Source organism: Cavia porcellus, unplaced genomic scaffold, assembly GCF_034190915.1.
Source record: "Cavia porcellus strain 051 isolate PalLab524CR breed Dunkin Hartley unplaced genomic scaffold, mCavPor4.1 scaffold_10, whole genome shotgun sequence".
In the NCBI taxonomy this organism is placed as follows: Eukaryota; Metazoa; Chordata; class Mammalia; order Rodentia; family Caviidae; genus Cavia; species Cavia porcellus.
The window spans coordinates 2,059,204-2,077,684 of record NW_026947493.1 but is presented as its reverse complement, the minus strand read 5'-3'; the positions used below and the strand labels follow the sequence as shown (position 1 = coordinate 2,077,684).

Genomic DNA, 18,481 nt, shown 5'->3' with positions numbered 1-18,481 from the left:
TTTCATTCATGCAAATTGTTACTTAGTTTGGCAAATTGTTACTTCCCCTGAAGCAAGAAGCTAAGACTCATGGAGGGCAAAAAGTATGTTTTTAAGAAGTATTTTAGGCAAACGAAAGGAAATCCAGAGGGAAGCACAGCAGACTTGGGAATCCAGAGCTGCTGCGGGCGGCTGGGTCCCACCTCTGCTTTTCCCTCCTCCTGGGGACTGAGGCTGGGAGCTGGGTGTGACTGTTCAAAGGCTCCTATCCAGGTGCTTGAACTGGGTTCCACTTCTGGTGTGTGTATCTCGCCGTGCAGTTCAGGCTGGCCTGGAACTCATTATGACGCTCAGAATGGTCTTGAACTCACAGAGATCTGCTGGCCTCAGCCTCCCCAGTGCTGGGATGACAAGTGTGCACCACCACACCCGGTGGTTTATACAAGCATAATTCAGTATAAGCATATTCCAAACATTTAAAAGGGCTGTACTTGTGCTAGATGCTGCTTTTACTCCAAATTCACATTTAACTGAACACGCTGTATTTTACACACCAACCCTGGCCTTGACTTCCCCGTCACTTCCCCCCACGCTGCGTTTTAATAATTGTAGATACTTTTTACAGAGGTGTTTTTCCACAGCGCCAGGAGCTGAGCTAAGCATGTAACGTACATTATCTCCTTTTTCCCTCGGGAAGAACCAGGCAGTCTCTGATCATTATCCCCCCTTTATAGTAGCAGAGACAGGCTCAGAGAGGTGCAGGAACTTGCCTGAGATGCACAGCCTTCTGCACGGAGTAGTCTGGTGGTCTTAACTGTTCTAGTCCGGTTGGGAAGCCGAGGTGGGGAGAGAAATGGAGAGCTTCCTGAGGGCTGAGGTTATTATGTAAGGAAACTAATGTTTAAAACTGGTGCACACCAGTGATCCCAGCACTCAGGAAGATGAGGCAGGAGGCTCGCTGTGAGTTCAAGCCCCACCTGACCTCACACATAGTGAAGCCCTGTCTGAAAAAGCAACAACCATACAAAATATAAAAGTGCAAAGAACCCAGGGGTGAACCCCTACAGTGACAAGCTGTCTCTTGTCTTCCAGAATCACCGCCACCCCCCTACTCTCGGCTGTCTCCTCCTGACGAGTACAAGCCACTGGGTAAGTGTCCTCCGAGCGAGCTGCGGGCTGTGAGCTCTGAGAGGGTGAGGCTTTGCACATACTCTTACCCTCAGGCCCAGGCAGACTCTGCAGCCAGCCGTTTACATCTTAGGATTCCAGGGCTCATCATTAACCTTTGTGTGGCTTTTCCACACGGCCTGTGGGAGGGAGTGGGCTTTGAGGGTGGGCTGGGATTCTGTTTTTTTTTCTTCTCCCTCCCCCAGGTTTAGATTTTCTCCTGTAGAGTGAATTAATTAGGAGTGTGACAGGTGGGTCACCAAGTCTTGCTGAGGAGCTGTGTGTACCCTCCTCTCCTTTTTTCCCTTGTGACAGGGTCTCACTATGTAGCCCAGGCTGGCCTTGAACTTGGCAATCCTCCTGCCTCAGTCTCCCGAGTGCTGGGATGACAGACATGAGCCACTGTACCCCTCTGGCCATGTCATTTTAAACAAGACCAGTTTAGAACATCTTGGGGCTAAGTAATTAGCTCATATCCTGGGGCAATCCATGTGGTTGTGGAAAGGCCAGTAGTGCCCAGCGTGGGGTGTGACCAGCACAGTACCTTGGTGACGTGGGGAGTTTCAGTGGGACACTGGCATTCATGCTGAGTGAACGTCTCCAAGGGACCACAGGATGGGTTTGGCCTTGCTTTTGGTGAAGATCCCGCCTGGTGATAGGAAGTGGAGGCCACATCTAAGGGTCCTGGACTCTCAAGGTCGTAGCCCACTTTCCCCAGCCCCCACTCCCATGAGGCCAGTGGTGCCACCAGGTTCCCTCAGTAATGTGAGTACCTTCGCCACGGGAGCAGAGGTGCCTGAGAGGGTGTGCCAGTCAGTGGCTGAATGGGTGGCTTCCCAGTCTTTGTTCCAGAAAGGTCTGGTGGTCCTTGCTTGGTCTAGGGGAGCTGCAGGCTCGGCCGGGGCACTGATAAAGAACAACCCTGTTCAGGTCTAGGGCACCCACCCTGCCACCCCAGACTGGCTCAGTATTTCTCAAACTGGTGTCCCAGTGCTCATCTCATAGGAGATCCCTGGTTCCATTAGGGAAGATCAGACAAGAAGCCCTTAAAAGTTTAGAGAACATGTGGCACCCTTTTTGAAAATCAGGGATCAATGCCCTGAGGGACCATCAGTCAACTTGGGATAGACTTGTGGAAGCCAGATCCCCAACCCTGAACCCTGCAGAGTGACCATTTGGAACTAACGTGTCCCCATTTTATTATGAATGAGACAGGTGAGGCCCAGGAAGAGGAAGTAGCATTGCAGGTGGTCACAGAACTTAGCCTGCTCCTGTTTTAATGTGGCTTTTAAGCTAAGAATAGTTTTTATTATTTATTTATTTATGTTTTGTCTTTTTGAGACAGGGTCTCACTATGCAGTTCAGACTGGCCTTGAGCTCACTTTGTAGCCCAGGCTGGTCTCGAACTTGCAAGAGTCCTCCTGCCTCAGCCTCCTGAGTGCTGGGATTACAGGCATGCACCATCATGCCCGGCATGATTTTTATTTTTCAAATGGCTAAAAAAGATTGAAAGAAGATTCCTGACATCAGATAACATTCAGACTTTGAGTCCAGGGACACAGTCATGCCTGGCTACCTTCATATGTCCCTGGGCTACTTTGCTAGAAACTCCCAGGTGAGGAGTCACAGAGAAATCACACAGCACTGTCTGAGTGACAGAGCCAAAGCTCTTTCCTCACCAGCTCTTTGTAGAGAAGAGCAGTGTCCCTGAGATTGCTGTTGGTGGCAGTGAGGCTCTTGGGGGCCCTGGGCAGTGATAGAAGCTGGGACTGTTTTTTCTTGAGCCACCCCCACCTGAGGCACCCTGCCTGAGGCTCAAGATGAGAGAGTTGCAGGGCGCCATGCGGACCTGTGAAAGGTGGAAGCCACCACCCTGGGCAGAAGTAGGACTCAGCTCCTGCCAATTTCCCCACCTTGGTGGAAGTGGCTTTGAGCAGTGGGGACATTCACTATCAAGAACCAAAGTCTTAAGACTTTCCCCCAGAGACATTGAGTGGCTTTTCTTTGTTTTGTTTTAAAGGTTTTCCATGTGCCTTTATTTTCATCCTAATATTTCGACCAGCGGATAACATTTCTGTGCCCTGATAAATAGTTGGAGGGGTGGAGGTTTGTGTGTGTGGGGGGGCATTGTTTTCTTTTCCTTGCATTGATGGCTTTTTCATAAACAACAAAATCAGTTCGCTTCTAAGCCTCTATGATCACATGAGACCAAAAAAACAAAATAAAACCCAGAATACCCAGTCAGCATTTGGCAAGTGGGGCAGAAAAAAAGGGAAAAAAAGCTAATTTGGTTAATGTTTCATCTTCCCGCTCTCCAGACCATGTGGTAAAAGGAAAAAATTCCTGCAGGATCGAATGGAATTCTAGCGAGCTCAGGCCCAGACTAACGGTTCTGGCCCCGGAATCCCTGGCCCTGGGGCTGGGGGTCCAGGGGACCAGGTCAGGGCAGCCCCAGCTGCAGATGCCCCAGACCCGTACAGGCCTGTCGCTTCACGGTGACGGCGGCCAGAGCAGAGTGCAGGGCTCAGGAGCCATTTCTCAAGCCTGCCTTTCCCAGAAGGCATCGGCCACGGGGAGAAAATGCGCAGAAGTATTTCCCTCCTCATCTCACTGAACTGCAGACAGAGAAAACAAATACTGCAGGCCACATGAAGGCCTTGAAGCTACTTTTTTAAAAAAAGTGAGCACCTTAAAAAAAAACAGTACAGGCATTGAAAGCAGAGTGGTAAGGAGATGTGTGTGTGTTTGGGAGCAGGGCAGGGGAGATGAGTGGAGTGGGGAGAGAGAAAGAGAAGTTAAGTTAATCTGGGAGCAGATGTTGAGCCCTTAATTAGAGGGGTGTAAGTGGGACAGAGAGAGGATGACTGTGACTTGTTAAAACAAAGTTTCCCCAGCTCCAGCAGGAGGAAGGAAGGAAGGAAGCAAGCAAGCAGCAAGAAGGAACACCTTCAAGAATTTTAATGGTTGTAATTAAGTACAGCATCTCTGAATTGTTTAGGGGCTTAATTTCACCTTGCCCAGGAAGCTCCAAGTTGCTACTTGCTCAGGCTCCTCAACTTAAGCCGTTTACTACTTTTTCAGATGTTGGGACCTCAGCAGCCCACATTTTCCAGGAGAGGTCTAGGCTGGGCTGGGGTGATCCTGGGGTAAAGTTAAGTGTGGCATCAGTGCTTCCTTTGCCAGCACTGGCAAATACACATGCACGCACGCACGCAGGCATGCACACAATGCACACAGGTGCACAGGAGGGCAGACGGAGCACGGAACCTCCTGGCGCACTAAGTTTTCTTTCTCTTTCCCCTACAGATCTGTCTGATTCCACATTGTCTTACACTGAAACCGAGGCCACCAACTCCCTCATCACTGCTCTGGGTGAATTCTCAGGTTGGCATTTCTTCTGGCATGTTGTTGAACGGTGTGGCTGGGACAGGTGTTGGGGGCTCGGTGGAGGTCTTTGTGATGTCCCCTCCCCATTTCAGCCCTCTTCCTCCTACACTTGCATGGGAAGGCGTCCGTGTTGGAGTCGCTGTGCTCCTTGGGCTGAGGGACAGTCTGAGTAGAATCCGAGATGGCAGCTTGTGAACTGCCTGCCACCGCGTCCTCATGGAAAGCTGAGGGGCCGGCAGACTCCAGCTGTCCCTTGAGCCAGGGACCCTGTGCCATAGGGGACGGCACAGCACGTGGGCCTGCTGGACCTTTGGTTCAGGTCTGAGGAAGGTGGAAGCTGGGTGGTGAAGAGCAAAAGGCGGAGTCTGGCAAGCGAGGACTTTGCCAAAAGCCAGAGGTTCCCATGCTCCTCTGGGCACCGGGACCTGGAACAGGAACCCTGGTTTGGATCCCTAATTTGGGGGCTGTTTCATGACAATCTAAAGCCCCTGCTCCTGTAATTAAAAGCTGTCCCAAGGACCCCTGCACATAGAGGAAGCTTAACAGGTCTCCTTGAGAAAGGAAACCTGGTTGTATAGCCAGGTACAGTGGTGCACTCAGCACCTGTAATCCCAGCACTCAGGTGGCTGAGGCAGGAAGATTTCTGTGAGTTTGAGGCCAGCCTGGGCTACAAAGTGAGTTCAAGGCCAGCCTGAATCACATCGTGAAACTTTGCATCAAAAAAGACTCCCCCTCCAAAAAAAAGGGAAGATGGTGGTAACAGGAAACATCGGGTCAGGAGGACTCGGGTTATAAGCCTGGGAGCACACAGATGGGGTGTGGGAACGCCCGGCTGTGGCCTGACTCTGAACTGCGCTTCGCCACCCGTGCCATGCTGCGGTTGCTGCCCCCGGAAGAAATCTGTTCAGAGGCGTTGATGTGCATCAGGCCCTACACGGGGCCCTTTACCACTTTATCCCGGGCTGGGGACACCGAGCGGGACAGGACTGGCCTGCTCCGACCACACCTGTGCAGAGGCCGGGTCCCCTCGGTCCTCTCTCCCTGTCTGCACCCTGGTTTCTGCTGGCCCCTCGCATGGGCTGCTGCGTTCTGGTCACTGCCTCTGGGTCCAGCTTGGTTTTTATCTGCTTCCCTCAGATCCCCAGCCCAAGGAAGCTGGGGGAGGTTAACAGGGCAAACCCTGATTTCTCCTCTGCGCCTGCGCGGGTGGGAGCCTCGCAGTGTGGAGCAAGGCGCTAGAAGGTATCTGTGGCAACCCGAGACTGCCTCATTGAGACTGAACGCATCGCAGTGATGATCTTCTGATGGCCCCTGTTGGTGGTGGTGACTTACGTGTTTCCCCGGGTGTTTCCACACACAGTCGCTTACAACCCGTGTCCTGGAGCTGTGCGTGGACGGCCAGCAGGGGCAGACCCTAGAGCACCTGCCCGAGGCCCTGCCTCCAATCTGTTCCCAGAGACAGCGCCCCCTAGAGGTTAGGAGGCCTGCAGCGGACACCACCCCCACCCACCTAGATTATTAGATTGGGGTGCTTTGGGGGTGCAGTCAGGCTGTGTTTGGAATTTCTGCTCCCTAGAAAAAAGCAGACTCTTTAATACTGGGCAGTGAGGTAGTCACTGTTGGTTTTGTTTCATTTTACTTTAGACAGGGTCTCGCTCTGTACATCAAGTTGACCTGAATTTATTTTGTAGCCCTATCTGATCTCGAACTCATAGTGATCCTCCTGCCTCAGCCTCCCGTGGGATTAAAGTCACTGCTGTTTCTGATTGTGTGGCCTTCATCTAAAATATTTTGCACTCGGTGGCTTGGAATTCTAAGGGTCTAGAAGATTTGGGGAGAAAACTTGAGATTTCCTGGGCAGGATGCATGAGATCTTGATGAATTTTGCTCTGAGGTCCAAGTGGCCTTGGGAGGTGAGTGGACTGTCCACCTTGGTGGTCACCTAGACCCCTTCCCTGCAAAATGTGTGTCCCCTCCTGAGTTCCCAGATTGTGGGCCATGTTGGCTGTCATGTCCCCAGAGCGGGACAGGTGAAGGCACAGTCCCTTCTGCAAAGATGGACCACATGGTGGCAGGAGGGTGACGAGGACAGGAGGGGGGAAGTCAGGCTGGGACAGTTGATGTTCAAGGACTGATAGCAGCAGTGGAAGTGCCAGCAATGACAGTAAGCGACACATACAGTACTGAGACTGTTGACATTCCCTGTCTCTGACACCTGGCATTCTGACTGCAGCCTCCGAGACAGCTGGGACCCTCCCCACGGGATGGCTACAGAGACAGGCCAGCAGCTCAGAGTCCAAGATTGTCCAAGGCAGGACCAGGGCATGAGCCTGGCCTGTGGCTCCCCAGCCTTCCGCATCCCAGACCCTGCGGGAGACCATGGGCAGAGTGGAGCGTGGGGCAGCCTGTTCTCACTTGGTCTGCAGGGAGAGGATTTGGTTTTCAAGAGGTCAGGACACCTCACTTACCAGACTCCCTTTGGGAAAATCCCAGGACTATGCAGGTGCACCAGCCAGCTGCCGGAGGCTGCAGTCCCAAGAGCCGGGTCCTTCTAGTGTCAGGGGACAGACGTTCTGCTGTATCGAGGTGTACAGGGCCTTGGGACTGAAGCAGTGCTTGTTTATCTAACTTGCAACCATCCCCATGCCTGGCCCAGAGCTTTCTATTTTTACCCAACCCCAAGAATCTGCTCCACTGTCCCTGTCCTGCTGTCATGGCCACCTGGAGGGATGGTGGGAGCTTGGGGGCTTGCTTACAGGTGCCAGCAGGTGAGGACACATTGGTGGCAGGGCAGGGCAGGGCAGCAGGAAGGGAGGGTATCGTGTGTCACCTCTCCACTGAAAAGCTGACCAGACATTCTTACTCCATCTCCACCTTGGTAGGAGATGCCCACGGGACACACAAATAAAACAGCAGCTCAGGGCACCGGCAGCTCCACCGAGGTCACATGGAGTCCGGGGAGCAGGACACAGAGCTGTTACAAGGTGGGAGGACCTCAGGCCCAGGGTTATCTGTGGGAGGTGGCAGAATCAAAAGCCTAGTGCTCTAATCGGGGTGTGGGGCTTCTTGTCTGACTGAGGTTCTAGGCTGCTATTCCCCCAAGCCTGTCATTTTCTCTTCCCCATTCCTTCAATTTCAGGTTAGTTTGGGGGAGTTAAGCATGAAGTGCTGGTTAAAGAAACTCATACTAAGGTGTGAGTCACTGCTAAGCCATCCTTATCTTAGTTTTTTTTTTTTTTTTTTTTTTTTTCTTTTCAATTTGAAGGAGGAAGGCTGGTGCAGGACAGCCAGGTTCTTTTGGATTTCCTGCTGTGGGCTGACAGAAGAACAGGCCTGGGATTGGGAGCTTATGCCCAGGGTGAGAGAAGGAGGTCCAGCCTGTATGCAGGGTGCAAGTGCTAAACACAGGATGCCCTGTCATTTCGTTGAGAGCCTCTGGGATGGAAAGCACAGTGTGAGCTGCATGCCATCATGGGGACCAGAAGTCCTTTCTGGTGGCCGTGGCGTGAGTGACCATGGCTTGCAGAGGGGAAGACCCAGGGAGGGAAGGGGGCCGCGTGGGACTGGGCCTTGGGGTCAGAGCTGGATGTCACGTGCGTCCTCTGCCAGCCACATGTCTGCCCATGCTCACATTCTACAGGTGACAGGGCGGGGACACGGACCAGAGCCGAGAGCATCAGTAGGCAGAGCCTAGGGAAGCATCGGTGGTTCCCTCGAGGCAGGGTTTTCAGCTGCCCTCTAGAGCTGCCCGGTGGCTAGGAGTGCATGCCACAAGTGCGCTGACCTACCTGGTGGCGCGGGTGCGCATGCGCTATGTGATCTGACCTGAGGTCGTGGTTGAGCTTATCCACAGAATCGCTGTTTTCTGTCTCGATGGGGGCGGGGTTCTGGGATGGGTTCCAGCCCTGGCTCTGCCATTGGCTAGTTGTGTGGCTCCGCCCTCACATCACCACGGGGGCGGGGGGGGGGTGACACATAGCTCTTCCCTTGGTCCCTAGCGGTGTTCTTGTGAGTGGGTCACGGCTGGCGCAGTGCAGGACAGCTCGGCCATGCCAGTGTCCCAGGCAAGGGGTGAGGGGCACAGAGATAGACCTGTGCACCCTAGCTGCTCACGCACAGCTGTGGGAAGTGGTGCAGAGGAAGGGGAGATTGGGCTGGGGCTTGGCAGGGAGGGAGGCAGCCCCGGAGGCTTCCTGGAAGAGGTAACCGCTGGCCTTGGTGAGCTTTCAGGGACAAAGGGGAAGCTCAGGGGTAGGAGATGAGGCAAGTGGAGGCCGGGGCCTGGGTGAGATTCACGAAAATCTGTCTTCTGAGCACATATGTCAGTCCTGCCTTGTGTCTGCCACAAATGGCGCCCCTGCACAGCAGGGGTACACAGCAGGGGTAGCACTCAGTGCCTGGGGGGCTGGGCTTGCACCTTCTGAGCTGCCTGAGAGGGAAGGCAGGGGAGCCTGGGAGTGTAGCCGGCGAGGACTTCGTTTGGCTTTGGGGAGCAGCAGGAACATTGGCCTCCGGCCCTGTTGCAGGCTTCCCTGGTTGCCTCGTGGGGCCAGGATGTCCGCAGCCTAAGGCCTGGCGCAGTGCACTCCGGGAGGCTGAGGCACAAGTCCGAATCTCACTCAAGGCTTAGCAAGACCGTCTCAAAATAAAAAAATAAATTGCCCCAAGTAAACTGAGTGCCCCAGGGTTCCATCTCTATTACTACTGTCCCCCTCCCCCAACGGTGTCCACAACAAAGCCTGGTCTCCTTGCTTTGACATTGGGCAGGAGGGGGCCAAGGAAGAGGAGACTCAGCGTCTGTCCCCAAATCCATAGATAGGAGGACCGAATGACTCGCACCGGTGGGAGGGACCAGGCCAGCATAGATGTTTGTTCCTTTTTATGGTCCTTGGGACCCCACCCAGGCCTGCTACAAGTTCTACCCCTAGCCTCCTCCCTGAGACAGAGTCTCACTGAGTTGCTCATATTGGCCTCAAACTAGAGATCCTCCTGCCTCAGCCTCTGAGTAGCTGGCACTGCAAGTGTGCACCACCATTCCCGATCCAGGGTGGATTCTGAGCTCAGCTTTGTCTGTTCCTTCTGGGTGACTCTCCTGACTGCTAAGCTGATCTCTTGGCCTTTCTGTGCTGATGCATTCCTGGCTGTTCCTAAGCTCCTAGCCTTAGCAGCTCCCTAGCCTGGAGTGGAGCCATGTGGGGAGAGTGTTGCCTGGAGGTCTGGTCTCTGGAGTGGGAATGTAGGTTTTCAGGGAAACCTTCATGGAGATGGTGATTCTCCATTGGATTTTGTAAGATGACTAGGAGCTCATCAAGAAGATGGCAGGTCTGCAGACAGGCTCTGGGGTAGAAGAATGTTGTGCAAGCAGAGAGTCATGCAGCAGCATTACATGTTCTAGGAGTTTATGGCTAGAAGGGAAATGAGCAAGGAGGGAGAACTCGGAAGATGAGAAATCCTTGACCTGAATATCAAGGAATGGGCAAGCACAGGGGACGTGGCCACTACAGCCAGGAGACCATGGGCTGTACATGGTCACTGAGGACCGTGAAGGGCATCCAGCACAGGTTCTGGTCCATATGGGCTGCTTGTGGAATGAGTGGGTGAATTTGGGTCTGGAACAGAGAGCAGATAGGGACAGAAAGCTCATCCTGGGTGATATTCGGGAGCCACGGCTCACCCAGGGCTCTACACCGTGCTCCTTCCTCTGAGGCTCACACATATTCCATTTGTGGAGTATTCCCACCGCTCTGGAGGGAATGGACTCGAGTGGTGGCCGATTTAGTGACAAAATTCAAGGAAGAAGTCTCTGGGGCCCAGAGAGGTTAGTAAGCTGTCCAAGGTCACCCAGCTGGAAACCAGGAGGGTCAGGGTGGGCTCTGGGGTCTGGCAGGCGTCCTCCCTGCCCACACTAGGAAGACACGGGCAGGAACAAGGCCTGTGGGCTCCTGGGTTCCTGTGTCCCCAGGCACCGCAGTGCCAGCAGGAGCAGCACCCCAGGGTACTCACTGAGGGTTGGAGGTGCCTGTAGCATTCGGGGTGGTGGAGAGCTTGGGGTGGGCTTGGGATTGGGACCGCTGTCCAGGGCTGATCTTGGGCTAGTGACCTGTGCTCTGATGCCCCAGGACACCTAGTGAGCAAGACCTGTGGCACTGTCACTCTCCAAAGTCACTTGACTGCATCCAGCCTGATCGCAGCCCCCTGCCTGGGCCCCGGCCTTGTTGTCCCAGGGCCAGAACTATCAGAGCCACACTGGAGGGTTTCCTGATCTGGGCAGAGTGGCCCTTGCCAAGAGCTACTTCTTCGATGCAGGAAATATACCCTGAGGTACTTTGTCAGATGTTTTCATATTAAACATCTTCCCCACGCGGCCCAACACTGCCAGGGGAGGCAAAGACCAGCACTTTCCCAGTTGCTCTCGGTGGAAAGAATTCCTGATATTCATGGGCCCCATGCCCTCTCTAAGCCTGGCACCCCAGCCAGAGAAAGTGAGGCCCCAGGCTGGCAGCTCTGCAGTGCTGGGGCCCCTGGCCCAGCGCGGACCCCACCCTGCTTTAGAGTCAGTATTCTTGGGTTTGGAAAAACAAATCTCGAAGTCTGGAGTGCGGAGTGTGAGGTGACTACAGCCAGGACACCTTGTGACCTTTGTAAGGGGCCAGTGAAAGCCAGGTGTCTTAAGGAATGCCTGAATCGAGGCTCTCAAGAGGCTGAGGTAAGAGGATCGTTTCAAGTTTGAGGCCAGCTTGAGCTGCATAGTGAGACCCTGTTTTAAAAATAAATAAATAAATAAAAATAAAAATAATAAAATAAAAGATGAGAGGAAGGGAGCCCACAGATAGGCTTTACTTTTGGAGCCGCCCATCCCGGTGCCCACGCTGGGCTGCAGAGGAGGTGGCCGCGGGCATGTGGGTATGCGGCCTGGGGATGAGAGTGGCCGGGCAGGCCCGGGCACTGGCTGGCGCCCCAGCAGCCCTGGAGAAAGTGAGGGTGAGGTGGCATCTGTACTGAGGGACTGAGGGTAGGGACTGGTGGGCATGGCTGTGCCAGTCTAGAAGAAACAGGGCACCCTAGGCACCTCTGCAGACAGCTGTTGGTCGAGCCATCCAGGGTGTGGATCCAGGAGGTCACTTGCCACTGGTACCCACTCCTCTTTATCTGGGCCTCACTGCCCCGGGGCAAGGAAGCTGTGGAGTCAGCCCAGCTCACCCCACCCTGGGCCAGTGGGGAAGAGGGATGCCCTGCCAGGCAGAGTCGGGTGGTATGAGACGGGCTGGCCCAGCGCAGGGCCTGGGGATTGAGACTGTGATTCGTGCAGGGCGTGGCTGCTCTGTCCCACCAAAGGCTCCAGTTCAGGTTGGAGTCCAGACAGATCTCTTCTGCTGTTTGGCCTGGGAGCTGCTGAGGAGGCTGAGGAGGGCCAGGCTCCTCCTACATACTTCTTCCCTCCCTAGGGAGCAAAGACCAGATAGAGTCCCAAGGATTCCCCAAGTCTAAGGCAGCATCACCCTGACAGTACAGGTGGCCCAGGTCCCCTTCCTCACTCTGTTCCATGTCTCTGAATCATCCCATCTGCTCCCTCAACATCTCCATCTGTAAAATGGGCCCATTGGTCCACCTTATTTGTCTTTCCCCCTCTTTGCACAGTAGATGCTCCTAAGAGTTTGAAAAGCTTGGATCCATTCCAAGGGTGGGTCCTCAGGTGATTCAAATGCTGGCTGAAGGTGGGCAGAGGCAGAGATACTTGTTTGGAGGCCGTGGACTGATCTTGGAGGGGCAGGCCTTCAATGCCACCCCAAAGGGGAGCACGACTGTCCTCCACAGTAGGCCAGGACGCATCCCAGAAGTACTTTGATGTGTGGATGGATCAGGGCCTTGGGCAGCAGGCTGCAGTGTCAGCTCTTCACTGACGGGGGTCTTGTGTCCCTAGTAAACAGTTTTCATAAGTGACTGTGCCAGGATTGCTGCTGCTGTAGTCCAGATAGACGATGTGGCCTCAGAAGGCCCTGAGGAGCTGCACCACCTCGGGCGAGGTGCCCCTAGAGGCTGAGGTGGGGCTCTATCAGCCTCTGCATTTGACTCAGTGCCCCTGGGCTGTGTGGTCCAGGTCAGGTCGCTTGCCACAGTGTCCTGAGGGACTGAGCCATCTGATCTGTTGCCTGTGGGCATTGAGAGTTGCAAGTTTTGGCTCCCACCAGCAATGTCGCCATCCATATTCTGTGCCCACCTTTTTCTGGACATTGGACTTGCTTCTTGCGGGCGCGTGCCTGAATGTGGAATTGGAGGCTGGTCTTTCTTTATACTTGGAGTCTCCTTTAGTAGGTCTTTGTTAGAGTGGATTTCCAGGCCATGACCTATTGTTATTGGTGTGGTGGTGTTATTTGTTTTTTTGAAACTGTCTCACTATGTACCCCAAGCTGGTTTTGAACTCACAGTGATCTGATCTTCCTGCCTCAGCCTTCCAAATACAGGGATTCCAGCCGAGCACCACCATGCCTGGTGGCCCCTTGGCATTTTATTGAGAAGCCCCCTGGGGGAATTTTGTTGTTACCCCCGAGGAAGGGCAGCATCTGTCCTGGGCCCTGTCTCCATGCAGCAGAGCTCAGCGTGGGCCTGGTGTTGCTTGTGGCCCCCAGACCTCTGTCCACACATAGCAGTGTCCTGTCTGCCACTTGACCACAGTGAGGTCTTGGGCCCAGACTCCTCTCTGTCACCCTGAGAGAAGAGTCTTAGCCGCACACCCTCTGCTGAGGCCCTGAGCAGTCCGCTCTGGGAAAAACAAAAAAGGAGAAAAGAGCAAGAGGGAACCAAACATTGGAAGAGAAGTGTGTTTGCAATAAACCGGGCCTTTCACCGGTAGCCAAAACAGTGCATTCCTGTCCCGGGGAGCAGCCTGCCGGTGTGGCCTTTGTGGCCATAAATCCAGCTGGGAGTTGGGTCGGGATTGTCCCCAGCACACACAGGCGGGCGGTATTCCTTGGACACTGGGTCCCTGGGCTCGAGAGCGACCTGGCTGTGGCCCAGGCAGGCACGTGTCCCTCTGCAGTGGGGTCTGGCCCTTGCCAGGGGACAGCATATGACTTCCCGTAAAGGCATTTGCCGCCCCCCCTTTGGTGCTTTGATGGGCACTAGGTGTTTATGGGTTTGATTCATGACCGAGTTACCAGTGTTTTCCACGGAAGTAACTTATTAAAGGGGCCGTGCACACAGCAACATTGAAGTCTGGAGGTGGCAGGCATCAAAGGTGGCCCGTGGCTGGCTGTCAGCATTTCAGGAGCCCCCAGCTGCAGACAAGGCGAGGCTGCAGAGGCCTGGCGAGGGGGCGGCCCCAGGCCGTAGGGCAAACACTCAGCCTTTAAGCAAAATGCCCCAAACAGACTGAGCCTCAGGTTCACAGCGGAAAGGCAGGCACCGGGTCCCCAGATCTGCCTGCCCCGGGTCCTCCACCCCATCACCCGGACACTGCTGTCATGCTCGGGGCTCCCCTGGGAAGGAACCGCCAGGGGTGCAGGGCAGAGGGCAGCTTGGGCCGGGCCTTGGGGAGAAGTCTGGGCTGGAGGACTTTCAGATCCCGCCCTTCCCCGGAGGCCTTGCCTTTGATTGATTCCATGGATTCCTTTCTGGGGCTTCCTATTCCAGGAAGCCTGAGGGGATTGCATAGCCTGAGGTGGCCTCTCATCTCCCTGGGCTGCTGCCAGGGTCATCTGCTTCCCAGGCCAGACAGTGAGCTGAGCGGCTTTTGGCCAAGCCCTGCCTCTGCCCCTGCCTCATGGAGTGGTAACCAGGGAACAGAGGCCCTGGGGACCTGGGGCAGCCCACCTCATGCAAGTGGGCAGGGTTTGGCATTAGAATCCTGGGGCTCGAATCAGAGTCCAGACATGGGGCAGGCATGGTGTTGTTGCTTAGACCGTGAGCTCATCTGGTCCTGGTGAGAGAGATTCTGTTGTCACTTAGCTCTCTGCCTCACAGGTGAGCACCCCCTGGGCTCAGAGGGGACCAGCCGCTCTCCCATGGGGAGCAAGCTGGTGAGGGACAGAGCTGGGGATTTGGACCCCACTAGGCCCAGAGCTTGTGCCAGGCAGAGGTGCTCCATCTTCCCGGGCTGGAGAGGTCCCATGCGCTGTCACTGAGCTCCCAGGCTGGCGGCGCAGGGTTCACGGGGTTTGCTGCCTCCGCTCTTTTGGTCTCAGATGCAGACTGCATACTTCACATTGCTAGGATGGAGGAGCTGGGAGGAATTCTGGCAGTCACGTGACTGTCACCCATGACTACGACGGAGAACAGGCCCCGGGCTGAGCTTAATAGCAGGGTGCAAGGCCCTGGGTGCCCCCCTCCCTGCATTTATATAAAGAGAGAGCTCATTAGCACCCCCACCCCGCATCTTGACATGTTTTGGTGTGTCGCTGTGGTCAGCTCTACCCCAACCCCTAGCTGCTGGCAGCCACTGATCTGTGTCTTGTTTCTGTTACAGTAGAGCAAGTAGTCTTTTATACAACCAATTTTCCTTCTTTTTTTCTCCTTTCTCTCTCTCTTTTTTTTTTTTTTTTTTTGGTACAGTATTGGGGATCGAAACCAGGCCCCCCTTTTTTTTTGTACCAGGGTTCAAACTCACGACCTAGTGCTTGCCAGGCAGGCACTTATTACTGCTAAGCTAAATCCCCAGCCTCTTTTTTATTCTGAGACAGAGCCTTGCTAAATTGCCCTTGCCATCCTCCTATCGGAGCTGGGGCTCCAGGCGTTCCCCGTGTGTCCAGCACATGCGTTTTCTTTAGACCTCCTGCTGCAGGACGCAGCTGTGTTGTGTGGATGGAGATTTGGGTTGTTTCTTATTTTATCTTATTTTCTGCTGCAAACATTCGCATTCAAGTTTTTGCAGGAACCTAGTTTTCAGTTCACCCGAGTAAAATAGGACTCTGCGTGTGTGGTGAAAGAGTTGTCTGTGGACTTGGTTAAAATCTGCTGCACTGGTTTCTGAAGCGGTGGGGTCATCTCGCAGTCCAGCAGAGCAGTGTGTGGACTTCCGGTTCCCCGCCACCCTCCCTTATGCCTGGTGTGGCCCATGTATTTTTATTTGAATTATTCTGAAGGTAATGACTTTAATCCAAATTTCCCCTCGGACAGCGATGAACACGGCTAGCTTGTTTGCACTGTGTGTCTCCTTTGGCGAATCACCTGCTCAGATCTTTGCACTGTTTTCTACATTGAGTATTTGTTTTCTTATTACTGGATTTTAGAGCTCTTTACGTATTCTAGCCACCAGTCACGTTAAAGCTGTGTTTTGTAGTTATTTTTCTCCCAATCTGCGACATATCATTTCATTTTCTGCATGGAATCTTTTGAAGAACAGGAGGTTTTAATTCTGCTAAAGTTCATTTTATCAGTTGTTTCCTGCCAGGAAGAACACTGCAAAATCCACAAAGTTTTTCTCCTAGGAGTTTTAGTTTTAGGGTATATGTGTGTGTTTATGATTGATGAGTTGGCTTTTCTTAGAAGGTGTGAATAGGCGTCCAACCCCATGTAAATTATACTTATTTTTTCTTAAAAGAAAATTTTTTAGTAGTGGGGCTTCAACCCATGATCTTTTTACTGGGCTACATCCTCAACTCTTTTTCTCCACTTTTTATTCTGAGAGAAGGTCTTGCTAAGTTTCCCAGACTGAGCTTAAACTTGCAATCCTCCTGTCTCAGCCTCCCAGAGTGCTGGGATCCCAGGAGTGTCCCAGCATGGCCTGCTGGCCCCATAGAAATTTTCCTTTTGTCTTTTTGCCACAGGGTCTTGTTATGCAGGTCAGGCTGGCCTTGAGCTTACTTTGTAGCCCAGGCTAACCTCAGACTTGCACCCATCCGCCTGCCTCAGCTGCCCAAGTGCTAGGATTACAGGTTGCACCATGTAGATTTCAGAATTAGCCTTTTGACTTCTACAAAAGGGAATGCTGGGATTTTGACTGGGGTTGCATTGAATCTGTGGATCCATTTTCAACGTGCAGGCTTGTACTTACTGTGTAGTTCATGCTGTTGTCAGTGATATGTTCAACAGGTTCTAGATACTTACCGTCAGAAGTGGGGTTGTTTATTACGTGGTGACCTCATACGCCTGGTGTTGATGCTTGGGGCTGGGTGCTGTGTTGCAGAGGAAGAGTTAGAAAGTGGAGAACTCACACCCTATGCCACCCTTGGCTCCTGGGGATACTGCCCCTGCCACGTGAATTTGTCCCTCAGAAGGATGTGACATCACAGGTGTGATTCTTGTCTGTAGAGAGAAAGAATACAGGAGCTAGATTAGATAGGGAGAGGTCCTTCCTGCCCAGGAGCCTGATGTTCACAGAAGCTGCAGGTTGGGACATTTAGATGACAGCTGTGGTCTTGTCACAGGCAATCTTCTCTTTTGTTTATGGAACAGAGAGGGCCAGGCACCTACCCACCACAGCAGCTGGGGCCTGCCCATGAGCTCTGCACCTCCGCTGTGGACAGAACAGGACAGGACAGGACAGGGCAATGCAGCCCCTCTCGGTGGCCCAGAGGCAGGAGGTAGGGGAGGTGGCATCAGGGCCAGCAGCCCAGAAGCCCGGCCCCCTCCCAAGTGCTGACCCTCAGAAGTGGCCAGTTCATGTTTGGCTGTTTTCAAAGGATAACAGCTCAGAAATTCGAGTTTGGCTGACCTTATCCCAAGGCACCTGGCAGAGTTTAAAGTCTTTGTAACTATGGTTTAGAATAGGGATCTGGGAACGCTCTGGGCCCAGGAGGAGGACCCGGCCTCCTCTGCCCCAGACATGACAGGGGTCCTGGGAACAGAGCAGGCCCCCCTGCCCTGAGCACATGGAACTCTTCTTGCTGCAAGCTTTGCTTCCCTAACATTTCTGAGTTCCTGTCCCATGTCACAGATGAGGACCCTGTGGGCATCTCGGACGCCTTAGCCCCAAATTTCTGGAAGTAGGGATCGAGAGAGGACCCAGGCAGGTCTCACGACAGCACCTCCTACACAGCGTATTGTTACTGGTCTTTGCGCATGGGATGCTGGCTTGAAAGTTTTCATAATAACAATTTAAAACTTTTCTACCAAAGTCTGCCTGCAGCCTCCCCCATACTCCCCGGGTTTCACTGACACAAAAGGAGAAACAGACTCAGGAAAAGTAAAGGACCAATTGTAGGTGTAAAGGAGAAAGTAAAAATGCAGGATGCACATCTGTGTTTGAATTTTTGATGAAAAAACCAGCTGGGCATGGTGGGGCACACTTGTAATCTCAGCAGCCAGGAGGTTGAGACAGGAGGATTGCTGCAAGCTTGAGGCCAACCTCAACTGTAATGTACGAGCAATCCTAACTCAAAAAAATAAACCCACCAGACAAACAAAAACTGACATGAATATGTCCTGTTCACCATTTGGGACAGATTCATCCTGGGTGTTGTTTGTTATCTGTCTGGAACTCAGTTTTTACCTGGGCCTCCCTCAGTGTATCTGATGACCCTGGTCTTGTAAGTGGCAGAGCCAGGCTTCATGCTGGAGTAGGGTGCTGGGAAGCCTTAGTCTTTCATCCCTGCTGATGCAAGGTCCAGGTCGGGCATCCTCCTGCTGGGGAAGGCAGTCATAGACAGCAGAGACCCCCAGACCACTGACATCAGAGCTTCTGCGGGTGTGTCTTACCATCCTCAAGGCAGGGGACCCTTGCTTCTATTCCCAGAGGGGCACTCTGCCACCTACAAGTGCCCAAAGTCCCTGCCTGCCTGGCCGCAGGACTGTGCTAGGGACCTTAGACCTTGGTGCCCCACCTCCCGACTCAGCATTCTCCCAGCATGCCCTGCAGCTGACAGTGAAGCCCCTGCCGCAGACTGAGGGCCCCAGGCTCTTTATCGGCCTCCCAGCCTCAGAGTGGCCTGCTGGGCTGCTTTTGTCCCCACGCAGGTCCTGCCATGGACATCAGCAAGGGCAGCTTCTGAGCAGAAGCTGTCAGAGGGTTGCG

General features: G+C 53.6%; 1 protein-coding gene across 2 annotated transcripts in view; it reads left to right on the top strand.

Annotated features, from left to right (window-relative positions):
• The window catches only part of Smad6 (SMAD family member 6), a 59,070-nt gene that overhangs the window by 7,690 nt on the left and 32,899 nt on the right, over window positions 1-18,481 (top strand). Inside the window, exons 2-3 of one of the 2 annotated variants that reach the window (XM_003480200.4) lie at window positions 1,072-1,128; window positions 4,453-4,530. The exons of the other annotated variant lie outside the window; for it this stretch is intronic. Of the exons in view, the coding sequence (XP_003480248.1) occupies window positions 1,072-1,128; window positions 4,453-4,530 (135 nt within the window). The remainder of the gene's footprint in view (window positions 1-1,071; window positions 1,129-4,452; window positions 4,531-18,481) is intronic. 2 annotated transcript variants of the gene reach the window in all.